We start from the raw sequence: 11,406 nt of genomic DNA, 5'->3' as shown, positions 1-11,406 counted from the left end.
CCCCTTTTCCCTCCCCCCCCCCCAACATTTAAGGTCGTGGCGCTGGAGGGGACCAACAGCACCGGGAGGATGATGGTGGTCTCCAAGCTCTACGAGGTGACTTTGGCCCCACTGATGGGTTTGGGGGCTGATTTCTTTTTTTGGGGTGAAAAAGGAGGATTTTGAGGCTATTTCTGGTTTATTTGCAGGGGGTGCCACTTCCCTTCCACACCCCCACAGAGCCGGCCCCAGGTGAGCTTTCCCCGCGGAGGTTTAAAGCCGGGAGGGGTTAAACCTTCCTGTCAGGCCAGAGGGTCCCCAAAACCTCTCTTTTTGTCCCCAAAACCTCTCTTTTTGTCCCCAAAACCCTTCCCTTCTGTCCCCACAGAGCAGAGGATGGTGTTGGTGGCCTGTGGACCCTACACCACCTCCGACAGCATCACCTACGAGCCCCTCACCGACCTCCTGGAGGTCATCGCCCGCGACCGCCCCGACGTCTGCATCCTGGTGAGGGGGGGGGTAATGAATGTAAATAATTTACTAATTATTTACATTCATTAAACCAATTAAATATCCTAAAACAAGATACCACAGCAGGAAAGTGCAGTCAAGGTTTCAAAACCTGAAAAATCGGCGTAAAAAAGCGCCGTGTGGGGAGAGAGGCAGCTCGGGCGTGAGCTCAAACCACCTGTTTTTCATCCCAAAGTGCCAAAACGTCCATTTTTTTACCCTAAAATGACAAAAAAAGCCCAGTTTTTAGAGCGAATCGTGCCCTTTGAGCACCCCAGGAGCCAGATCCTGGTTTCCTGCTGCTTTGATCGGTCTCCCCTTTTGCCCCGACCGTTTTGGGGTTGTGGGATAAAATTTGAGCTTCATTAATAAGAATAATTTTTTAAAATTTACCTTTTTTGGGGGGTTTAACACAATTAATTTGGGTTTTGGGGCTGGTGACACCTGGGGATGCCCCGGATTGTGGTTTTCTCTGATTTTTTTCATCGTTTCTTCGCAGTTTGGGCCGTTCCTGGATGCCAAGCACGAGCAAGTGGAGGTGAGGAAGACTCCGGGGCACCCATGGGTGCCCCCCTCCCCCAGGACCTCCATGGGATGTTCTAAAAGCTTGATTTTTTCCCCCCAAAATTCCTCCATCCGTGTGGATTTTGGGGTTGATCCGTGGGGCCGGGCTCCGGAAGGACAAAGCGGCCGCGGGAGGTTGGGGGGGAGATGTCCCAAAAAAAAAGTCCTCAAATTCCTCAATTTGAGGGGGGAATTCCTCAAATCTCCTCGTTTTCCCTCAATTTTTAGAACTGCCAGCTCCTGGGCTCCTTCGCCGATGTCTTCAAGCTCTGCCTGAAGATGATCATCGAAGGGACACGAAGGTAGGTAGCTCCTCCTTTCCACATGTCACTTTTTGCCCAAAAACTCCTTTTTTATCACCAAACAGGAGGTTTCCACCGATTCCCAGGCGGGAAACAGGCAGCAGAGGGAGAAAAATCATGAGATTTTGGTTAAAAGCCTCGTTAACGGGCTCTGAAATGGAGGAGGGGGGCGGCCAGTTGGAGCCCCAGGGGAGAAACACCTTTCCCACAAAAGCAAAGTGGGTTTTGGGGGGATTTTAACAGATTTTGGGGCTTTTCACTTCCAGAATGCCCCAAAATGGTCTATTTTTGAGGGGGTCTGGCTGTAATTTCCTCGGAGAAGTGCTGGTTGTGGCTGATGAGCTGTTCCTCGGCTTCACCTGTAATTAATCACCTCGTTTTTTCCCTCTTTTTCCAACCTCATTGACTCTCAGCTCATTTTTGTCCCTAAATTCCCTCTTTTTCCCTTTTTTTCCCAGTTCTTGCCTCATCATTCTCCCTAAACTGCCTGTTTTTTCCCTCTTTTTCTTTTTTTGACAGCTCTGGGTTCATCTTTATCCCTAAACTGCCTGGTTTTCCTTCTTTTTGTCCAACGCCGTCAACTCGCAGCTCGTGGTTGTCCCCAAATTCCCTGGTTTTCCCTTTTTCCCCAGTTTCTTGCATCATTGTCCCTAAATCCCCTCTTTTTCCCCCGTTTTTTCCCCTGGCAGCACGGGGTCCCAGCTGGTCCTGGTCCCCTCCCTGCGCGACGTCCACCACGACTTCGTTTACCCGCAGCCGCCCTTCTCCTGCCCCGACCTGCCCCGGGACGACAAAGCGGTAATAAACCTCCTTTTTACCCCAAAAAACACCCATGGCAACATTTTTTGGGGGTGTTGGGGTGGGTTTTGGGGTGGATTTGGGACTTTTAGGGCTGGTTGAGGGGTGTTTTAAGGAAAGCTCAGGGTGGTTGTGAGCATTTTAGGGCAAGTTTGGGGTATTTGAGGGAAGCTCAGGGCGGTTGTGACCATTTTAGGGTGGATTTGGGGCCATTTAAGGCAGATTTGGGGTATTTGAGGAAACCCCAGGGTGACTGCAGTGTTTTGGAGATGGTTTTGGGGTAGGTTTTGGGGGTTTTGGGATTGGTTTAGGGGTGTTTACAGAAAGCTCAGGGTGGTTGTGAGCATTTTAGGGCAGGTTTGGGGGCCATTTAGGGCAGATTTGGGGTATTTGAGGAAAGCTCAGGGTGGTTGTGAGCGTTTTAGGGCAGATTTGGGGCCATTTAGGGCAGATTTGGGGTATTTGAGGAAAGCTCAGGGTGGTTGTGACCGTTTTAGGGCAGGTTTGGGTATTTGAGGAAACCCCAGGGTGACTGCAGTGTTTTTGGAGCCGGTTTAGGGGTATTTTGGGGTCGGTTTGGGGTGTTTTGGGATTGGTTTCGGGGTGTTTAAGGAAAGCTCAGGGTGGTTGTGAGCATTTTAGGGCAGGTTTGGGGGCCATTTAGGGCAGATTTGGGGTATTTGAGGAAAGCCCAGGGTGACTGCAGTGTTTTGGGGGTATTTTGGGGTCGGTTTGGGGTGTTTTGGGATTGGTTTCGGGGTGTTTAAGGAAAGCTCAGGGTGGTTGTGACCGTTTTAGGGCAGATTTGGGGTATTTGAGGAAAGCCCAGGGTGACTGCAGTGTTTTGGGGGTATTTTGGGGTCGGTTTGGGGTGTTTTGGGATTGGTTTAGGGGTGTTTTGGGGTCGGTTTGGGGTGTTTTGGGATTGGTTTAGGGGTGTTTAAGGAAAGGCAAAATGCAATTGCGACTGTTTTAGGGCAGATTTGGGGAAATCCCAGCCTGATTCCAGTGTTTTGGAACCAGCTTTGGGGGGTATTTTGGGGTGGATTTGGGGCGTTTAAGGAAAGCTCATGGTGAGCTTTGACCATAATGGTGATTGTGACCATTTTAGGGCAAGTTTGGGGTGATTTGGGGCAGATCTGGGGCGATTTAGGGCAGATTGGGGGTATTTGAGGAAATCCCAATGCGACTGCAGCGTTTTGGGTACAGGTTTTGGGGGGCATTTTAGGCCAGGTTTGGGACAATTATGGAAAGCTGAGCACCTTGGGGTTGTTTTTGGGCACTCGGGGTCGTTTTGGGGCACTTTGGGGTCGTTTGGGGGCACTTTCTGGTCGTTTTAGGGCGCTTGGGGGTGTTTTAGGCCACTTTGGGGTTGTTTTAGGGCACTTTCTGGTCGTTTTGGGGCACTCGGGGGTGTTTTGGGGGCACTTTCTGGTCGTTTTGGGGCACTTTGAGGTCATTTTAGGGCACTCGGGGGTGTTTTGGGGACATTTTCTGGGGCATTTTAGGCCAGGTTTGGGACAATTATGGAAAGCTGAGCACCTTGGGGTTGTTTTTGGGCACTCGGGGTCGTTTTGGGGCACTTTGGGGTCGTTTGGGGGCACTTTCTGGTCGTTTTAGGGCGCTTGGGGGTGTTTTAGGCCACTTTGGGGTTGTTTTAGGGCACTTTCTGGGCGTTTTGGGGCACTCGGGGGTGTTTTGGGGGCACTTTCTGGTCGTTTTGGGGCACTTTGAGGTCATTTTAGGGCACTCGGGGGTGTTTTGGGGACATTTTCTGGTCATTTTGGGGCACTCGGGGGTGTTTTGGGGACATTTTCTGGTCATTTTGGGGCACTCGGGGGTGTTTTGGGGGCACTTTGGGGTCATTTTGGGGCACTCGGGGGTCGTTTTAGGGCACTCGGGGGTGTTTTGGGGGTACTTTCTGGTCGTTTTAGGGCACTTGGGGGTGTTTTGGGGCGTTTTGGGGTCATTTTAGGGCACTCGGGGGTGTTTTGGGGGCACTTTCTGGTAATTTTGGGGCACTTTGGGGTCATTTTAGGGCACTCAGGGGTGTTTTGGGGGTACTTTCTGTTCGTTCTGGGGCACTTGGGGGTGTTTTGGGGCATTTTGGGGTCGTTATTGGGCACTTTAGGGTCGTTTTAGGGCACTCGGGGGTGTTTTGGGGTCCTGGCAAAGCCACCCCCCGACCCGTTGTCCTGTCCCCGTGTCCCCGTAGCGCGTGCACTTGGTGCCAGAGCCCTGCACCCTGGACATCGACGGCGTCATCTTGGGCCTCACCTCCACCGACCTCATCTTCCACATGGGCGCCGAGGAGATCAGTAGGTGGGATCCCCAACCCCGGGGAGAGGGGAAATCTCTGGATTCAGCCCCAAATTGGCCGGGATCTTGTCAGGAAGCATCATCCAGGGGTGGCTTGTCCCTCCGTTGTCCCCTCCGGCGCCTCGTTTCTCTGATGGGGAGACAGAGCTGCCCCCATCCCTCGGTGCCAGGTCGTTAATTAGGCTGCCTGACTAATTAATCAGCGCGGCCTCCGAGCTCTTTTGTTTTTTTGGGTTTTTTTTCCCTTTTCTTAACCATTTCACTGCTCTTTTTCTCTCCAGCTCATCGGGGATCTCGGACAGGTTCACGCGAATCCTCAAGCACATCCTGACGCAGAGGAGGTGAGGGACGTGGCACAAACACCCACCCGAACCCAAAAAGGGCTTTTTTATCACCAAATAATGAAATCCTGTGCTGTCGTCACCCTCTTCCCCTTTAAAGTCCATTTTTAACCCCCCAAAAATGTCAGTTTGGGGTTTGACAACCCTTTTAAGAGAGGATTCGGAGGGTTGTAGCGCTGTAAATCCTCCTGGTGCGTGTCAGGCGGCCCCAGCCGAGAGCAATAAGCAAAACAAGCAGAAAGAACTCTTTCTACCCCAAAATGACCCGCCGGTTGTATCTGAGCCTTGTTGCTACAGGCAAAGGTGGTGGCAATGTCCATTTTTAACCCCCAAAAATGTCAGTTTGGGGTTTGACAACCCTTTTAAGAGAGGATTCGGAGGGTTGTAGCGCTGTAAATCCTCCTGGTGCGTGTCAGGCGGCCCCAGCCGAGAGCAATAAGCAAAACAAGCAGAAAGAACTCTTTCTACCCCAAAATGACCCGCCGGTTGTATCTGAGCCTTGTTGCTACAGGCAAAGGTGGTGGCAATGTCCATTTTTAACCCCCAAAAATGTCAGTTTGGGGTTTGACAACCCTTTTAAGAGAGGATTCGGAGGGTTGTAGCGCTGTAAATCCTCCTGGTGCGTGTCAGGCGGCCCCAGCCGAGAGCAATAAGCAAAACAAGCAGAAAGAACTCTTTCTACCCCAAAATGACCCGCCGGTTGTATCTGAGCCTTGTTGCTACAGGCAAAGGTGGTGGTAATGGGGTTTTTTTCCCCCCTTTGGTAGTTACTACCCGCTGTACCCCCCCTCGGAGGAGCTGAACGTCGACTATGAAAACTTCTACAGCTACGCCTCGTTGCCCGTCACCCCCGACGTCCTCGTCACCCCCTCGGAGCTGCGGTACTTCGTGAAGGTCAGGCTGTGCCAGGCTGGTCTAAATCTTCTCTTTTTTTACCTTAAAACCACTATTTCTCATCCTGTGGCTCCACTCCCTGATGAAGAGTTTCTCCTGGAGCCCCTTGAGGGACTGGAAGGGGCTCGAAGGTCTCCCTTGGAGAGACACAGCCAAAGCTCGTCCCTCGTCCGCTGGTAGGGTCACCCCAGCACAGGTGGCCACCAGGTTGTCCTTGGTGACACCGTGCTGGCTCCATGTCACCTCCCTGTCCTCCATGTACCTTATGTACCCCCCAAAATGTGCTTTTATGCCCCCCAAATCAACCATATTTTGGCAGATTTGCACAAAACCCAGTTTACAGCACAAATAAAACACCGTCTTGTGACTGTAGCTGGTGGGTCACAGCCACCAGCATCCCTGGTGCCTGTAGCTGGGTGGTTGTGGCTGCTGGTGACCCCAGCACCTGTAGCTGGGCAGTCACAGCTCCCCGTGTCCGTGTTGGCTGTAGCCAGGTGGCTCCTGGTGTCTGTGTCGGCTGTAGCTGGGTGACTATCACTCTGTGTTGGCTGTAGCCGAGCGGTTGTGGCTCCCAGTGTCCATGTTGCCTGTAGCCAGGTGGCTATCAGTGTCCCTGTGCCTGTAGCTGGATGGAATCAGCTGTAGCCGGGTGGCTCTCGGTGTCTGTGTCAGCTGTAGCCAGGTGGTTGTGGCTCCTGGTGTCCATGCCGACTGTAGCTGGGTGACTATCACTCTGTATTGGCTGTAGCCGAGCGGTTGTGGCTCTCAATGTCCCTGTTGCCTGTAGCCAGGTGGCTATCAGTGTCCCCATCGCCTGTAGCTGGATGGCCTCAGCTGTTGGTGTCCATGTCACCTGTAGCTGGGTGGTTGCTGCTCTTGGTGTCCGTGCCAACTGTAGCTGGGTGACTGTCACCGTCTGTGTTGGCTGTAGCCAAGTGGTTGTGGCTCCCAGTGTCCCTGTTGCCTGTAGCCACGTGGCTATCAGTGTCCCCGTTGCCTGTAGCCAGATGGCCTCAGCTGTTAGCCGGGTGGTTGTGGCTCCTGGTGTCTGTGCTGCCTGTAGCTGGGTGACTGTCATCATCTGTGTTGGCTGTAGCCGAGCGGTTGTGGCTCCTAATGTCCATATTGCCTGTAGCCAGGTGGCTATCAGTGTCCCTGTGCCTGTAGCCGGATGGCATCAGCCATAGCCGGGTGGTTGTGGCTCCTGGTGTCCGTGCCGACTGTAGCTGGGTGACTGTCACCATCTGTGTTGGCTGTAGCCGAGCGGTTGTGGCTCCCAATGTCCCTGTTGCCTGTAGCCAGGTGGCTATCACTGTCCCCACTGCCTGTAGCCGGGTGGCTCTTGGTGTCTGTGTCAGCTGTAGCCGGGTGGTTGTGGCTCCTGGTGTCCGTGCCGGCTGTAGCTGGGTGACTGTCACTCTGTGTTGGCTGTAGCCGAGCGGTTGTGGCTCCCAGTGTCCCTGTTGCCTGTAGCCAGGTGGCTATCGGTGTCCCTGTTGCCTGTAGCCGGGTGGCTCTCTGTGTCTGTGTCAGCCGTAGCCAGGTGGTTGTGGCTCCCGGTGTCTGTGCCGACTGTAGCTGGGTGACTGTCACTGTGTAGCCAGATGGCCTCAGCTGTTAGCCGGGTGGTTGTGGCTCCTGGTGTCTGTGCTGCCTGTAGCTGGGTGACTGTCATCATCTGTGTTGGCTGTAGCCGAGCGGTTGTGGCTCCTAATGTCCATATTGCCTGTAGCCAGGTGGCTATCAGTGTCCCTGTGCCTGTAGCCGGATGGCATCAGCCATAGCCGGGTGGTTGTGGCTCCTGGTGTCCGTGCCGACTGTAGCTGGGTGACTGTCACCGCCTGTGTTGGCTGTAGCCGAGCGGTTGTGGCTCCCAATGTCCCTGTTGCCTGTAGCCAGGTGGCTATCACTGTCCCCACTGCCTGTAGCCGGGTGGCTCTTGGTGTCTGTGTCAGCTGTAGCCGGGTGGTTGTGGCTCCTGGTGTACATGCCGACTGTAGCTGGGTGACTGTCACCATCTGTGTTGGCTGTAGCCGAGCGGTTGTGGCTCCCAGTGTCCCTGTTGCCTGTAGCCAGGTGGCTATCAGTGTCCTCGTTGCCTGTAGCCAGATGGCCTCAGCTGTTGGGTGTCCATGTCACCTGTAGCTGGGTGGTTGCTGCTCTTGGTGTCCGTGCCGGCTGTAGCTGGGTGACTGTCACTCTGTGTTGGCTGTAGCCGAGCGGTTGTGGCTCCCAGTGTCCCTGTTGCCTGTAGCCAGGTGGCTATCAGTGTCCCCGTTGCCTGTAGCCAGATGGCCTCAGCTGTAGCTGGGTGGCTGTTGGTGTCTGTGTCAGCTGTAGCCGGGTGGTTGTGGCTCCTGGTGTCCGTGCCGGCTGTAGCTGGGTGACTGTCACTCTGTGTTGGCTGTAGCCGAGCGGTTGTGGCTCCCAGTGTCCCTGTTGCCTGTAGCCAGGTGGCTATCAGTGTCCCCGTTGCCTGTAGCCAGATGGCCTCAGCTGTAGCTGGGTGGCTGTTGGTGTCTGTGTCAGCTGTAGCCGGGTGGTTGTGGCTCCTGGTGTCCGTGCCGGCTGTAGCTGGGTGACTGTCACTCTGTGTTGGCTGTAGCCGAGCGGTTGTGGCTCCCAGTGTCCCTGTTGCCTGTAGCCAGGTGGCTATCAGTGTCCTCGTTGCCTGTAGCCAGATGGCCTCAGCTGTTGGGTGTCCATGTCACCTGTAGCTGGGTGGTTGCTGCTCTTGGTGTCCGTGCCGGCTGTAGCTGGGTGACTGTCACTCTGTGTTGGCTGTAGCCGAGCGGTTGTGGCTCCTAATGTCCCTGTTGCCTGTAGCCAGGTGGCTATCAGTGTCCCCACTGCCTGTAGCTGGATGGCCTCAGCTGTTGGTGTCCATGTCACCTGTAGCTGGGTGGTTGCTGCTCTTGGTGTCCGTGCCAACTGTAGCTGGGTGACTGTCACCGTCTGTGTTGGCTGTAGCCAAGTGGTTGTGGCTCCCAGTGTCCCTGTTGCCTGTAGCCACGTGGCTATCAGTGTCCCCGTTGCCTGTAGCCAGATGGCCTCAGCTGTTAGCCGGGTGGTTGTGGCTCCTGGTGTCTGTGCTGCCTGTAGCTGGGTGACTGTCATCATCTGTGTTGGCTGTAGCCGAGCGGTTGTGGCTCCTAATGTCCATATTGCCTGTAGCCAGGTGGCTATCAGTGTCCCTGTGCCTGTAGCCGGATGGCATCAGCCATAGCCGGGTGGTTGTGGCTCCTGGTGTCCGTGCCGACTGTAGCTGGGTGACTGTCACCGCCTGTGTTGGCTGTAGCCGAGCGGTTGTGGCTCCCAATGTCCCTGTTGCCTGTAGCCAGGTGGCTATCACTGTCCCCACTGCCTGTAGCCGGGTGGCTCTTGGTGTCTGTGTCAGCTGTAGCCGGGTGGTTGTGGCTCCTGGTGTACATGCCGACTGTAGCTGGGTGACTGTCACCATCTGTGTTGGCTGTAGCCGTGCGGTTGTGGCTCCTGGGGGGTCCTCGGCACCGGGATCCGTGACCATGGCTCCCTGTCAGCTGTAGCAAGGTGGATGTGGCTCCTGGTGTCCATGCCGACTGTAGCTGGGTGACTATCACTCTGTGTTGGCTGTAGCCGAGCGGTTGTGGCTCCCAGTGTCCCTGTTGCCTGTAGCCAGGTGGCTATCGGTGTCCCTGTTGCCTGTAGCCGGGTGGCTCTCTGTGTCTGTGTCAGCCGTAGCCAGGTGGTTGTGGCTCCCGGTGTCTGTGCCGACTGTAGCTGGGTGACTGTCACTGTCTGTGTTGGCTGTAGCCGAGCGGTTGTGGCTCCCAGTGTCCCTGTTGCCTGTAGCCAGGTGGCTATCGGTGTCCCTGTTGCCTGTAGCCGGGTGGCTCTCTGTGTCTGTGTCAGCCGTAGCCAGGTGGTTGTGGCTCCCGGTGTCTGTGCCGACTGTAGCTGGGTGACTGTCACCGCCTGTGTTGGCTGTAGCCGAGCGGTTGTGGCTCCCAATGTCCCTGTTGCCTGTAGCCAGGTGGCTATCACTGTCCCCACTGCCTGTAGCCGGGTGGCTCTTGGTGTCTGTGTCAGCTGTAGCCGGGTGGTTGTGGCTCCTGGTGTACATGCCGACTGTAGCTGGGTGACTGTCACCATCTGTGTTGGCTGTAGCCGAGCGGTTGTGGCTCCCAGTGTCCCTGTTGCCTGTAGCCAGGTGGCTATCAGTGTCCTCGTTGCCTGTAGCCAGATGGCCTCAGCTGTTGGGTGTCCATGTCACCTGTAGCTGGGTGGTTGCTGCTCTTGGTGTCCGTGCCGGCTGTAGCTGGGTGACTGTCACTCTGTGTTGGCTGTAGCCGAGCGGTTGTGGCTCCCAGTGTCCCTGTTGCCTGTAGCCAGGTGGCTATCAGTGTCCCCGTTGCCTGTAGCCAGATGGCCTCAGCTGTAGCTGGGTGGCTGTTGGTGTCTGTGTCAGCTGTAGCCGGGTGGTTGTGGCTCCTGGTGTCCGTGCCGGCTGTAGCTGGGTGACTGTCACTCTGTGTTGGCTGTAGCCGAGCGGTTGTGGCTCCCAGTGTCCCTGTTGCCTGTAGCCAGGTGGCTATCGGTGTCCCTGTTGCCTGTAGCCGGGTGGCTCTCTGTGTCTGTGTCAGCCGTAGCCAGGTGGTTGTGGCTCCCGGTGTCTGTGCCGACTGTAGCTGGGTGACTGTCACTGTCTGTGTTGGCTGTAGCCGAGCGGTTGTGGCTCCTGGTGTCCATGTTGGCTGTAGCTGGATGACTGTCACTCTGTGTTGGCTGTAGCCGAGCGGTTGTGGCTCCCAATGTCCCTGTTGCCTGTAGCCAGGTGGCTATCAGTGTCCCCACTGCCTGTAGCTGGATGGCCTCAGCTGTAGCCGGGTGGTTGTGGCTCCTGGTGTCCGTGCCGACTGTAGCTGGGTGACTGTCACCATCTGTGTTGGCTGTAGCCGTGCGGTTGTGGCTCCTGGTGGCTCCTCGGCACCGGGATCCGTGACCATGGCTCCCGTTTTCCTGCAGGACGTTCTGGGCTGTGTCTGCATCAATCCCGGCCGCCTGACGAAGGGCCAGGTCGGGGGGACCTACGGCCGCCTGTACCTACAGCGAGGAGACCCCCAGGGCGAGCGGAGGAGTCCGTGTGTCGCTGCTCAAGTCGTTAAAATCTAAAATCTTCGACCTTTTCTACAGTTTAATTCCTTCACGGGAACAAAGTTGTGTTCAAAGACACTGAATTTTGGTTAAAAAACACCCAAAACCGCTTGTGTTTGTCTCCTGTGCTTTCGCCTGACTCCGTTTCACGGGGTCCTGACTCCGCGCCACACCCCAAAATGGTGGGACCCACTCTAATAATCACTAATTAATTAATGATAAGGAGGAGGTGGCAGGAAGATGATTTTTTGCAGCGATTTTTCCAGGTGGGCTTTCAGAGGACCCGGATTAGCAGCAACGGGTGTTTTTTGGGGTGTAAATGGGTGATTTTTGGGGTCGCTCGTTAGCGAATCCCCTGTGTTTTCTTCGTTAGGGAAACAAAGATGAGCCTCCAGCTGGATTTACCCTCAGAAAAGGGGAATTTTGGGGTGTGATGGGGCTGAAATCCTCCTCTGCCTGGGCACCCGCGTCCCGGCTTCAGTGATGTCACTCAGGATGAGCTTCCTCGTTATGGGCCTCTGGGTTTAATTAGTCCGAAAGCAATTAATTTACAGGTGCCCGGGGGG

General features: G+C 55.3%; 1 protein-coding gene across 1 annotated transcript in view; it reads left to right on the top strand.

The window, feature by feature from the left end:
* The window catches only part of POLA2 (polymerase (DNA directed), alpha 2, accessory subunit), a gene marked incomplete at its 5' end in the record, with an annotated part of 29,060 nt that extends 18,112 nt beyond the window's left edge, over positions 1-10,948 (top strand). The window contains 4 exons of the mRNA XM_014966560.1: positions 4,369-4,475; positions 4,754-4,813; positions 5,581-5,707; positions 10,712-10,948. Of these exons, the coding sequence (XP_014822046.1) occupies positions 4,369-4,475; positions 4,754-4,813; positions 5,581-5,707; positions 10,712-10,858 (441 nt within the window). The remainder of the gene's footprint in view (positions 1-4,368; positions 4,476-4,753; positions 4,814-5,580; positions 5,708-10,711) is intronic.
* Positions 10,949-11,406: the final 458 nt, after the last annotated feature.

The sequence above is a fragment of the Calidris pugnax genome, unplaced genomic scaffold, assembly GCF_001431845.1.
Source record: "Calidris pugnax isolate Ruff unplaced genomic scaffold, ASM143184v1 scaffold77, whole genome shotgun sequence".
NCBI classification, from domain to species: domain Eukaryota; kingdom Metazoa; phylum Chordata; class Aves; order Charadriiformes; family Scolopacidae; genus Calidris; species Calidris pugnax.
This window is presented reverse-complemented; position numbering and strand designations above follow the sequence as displayed.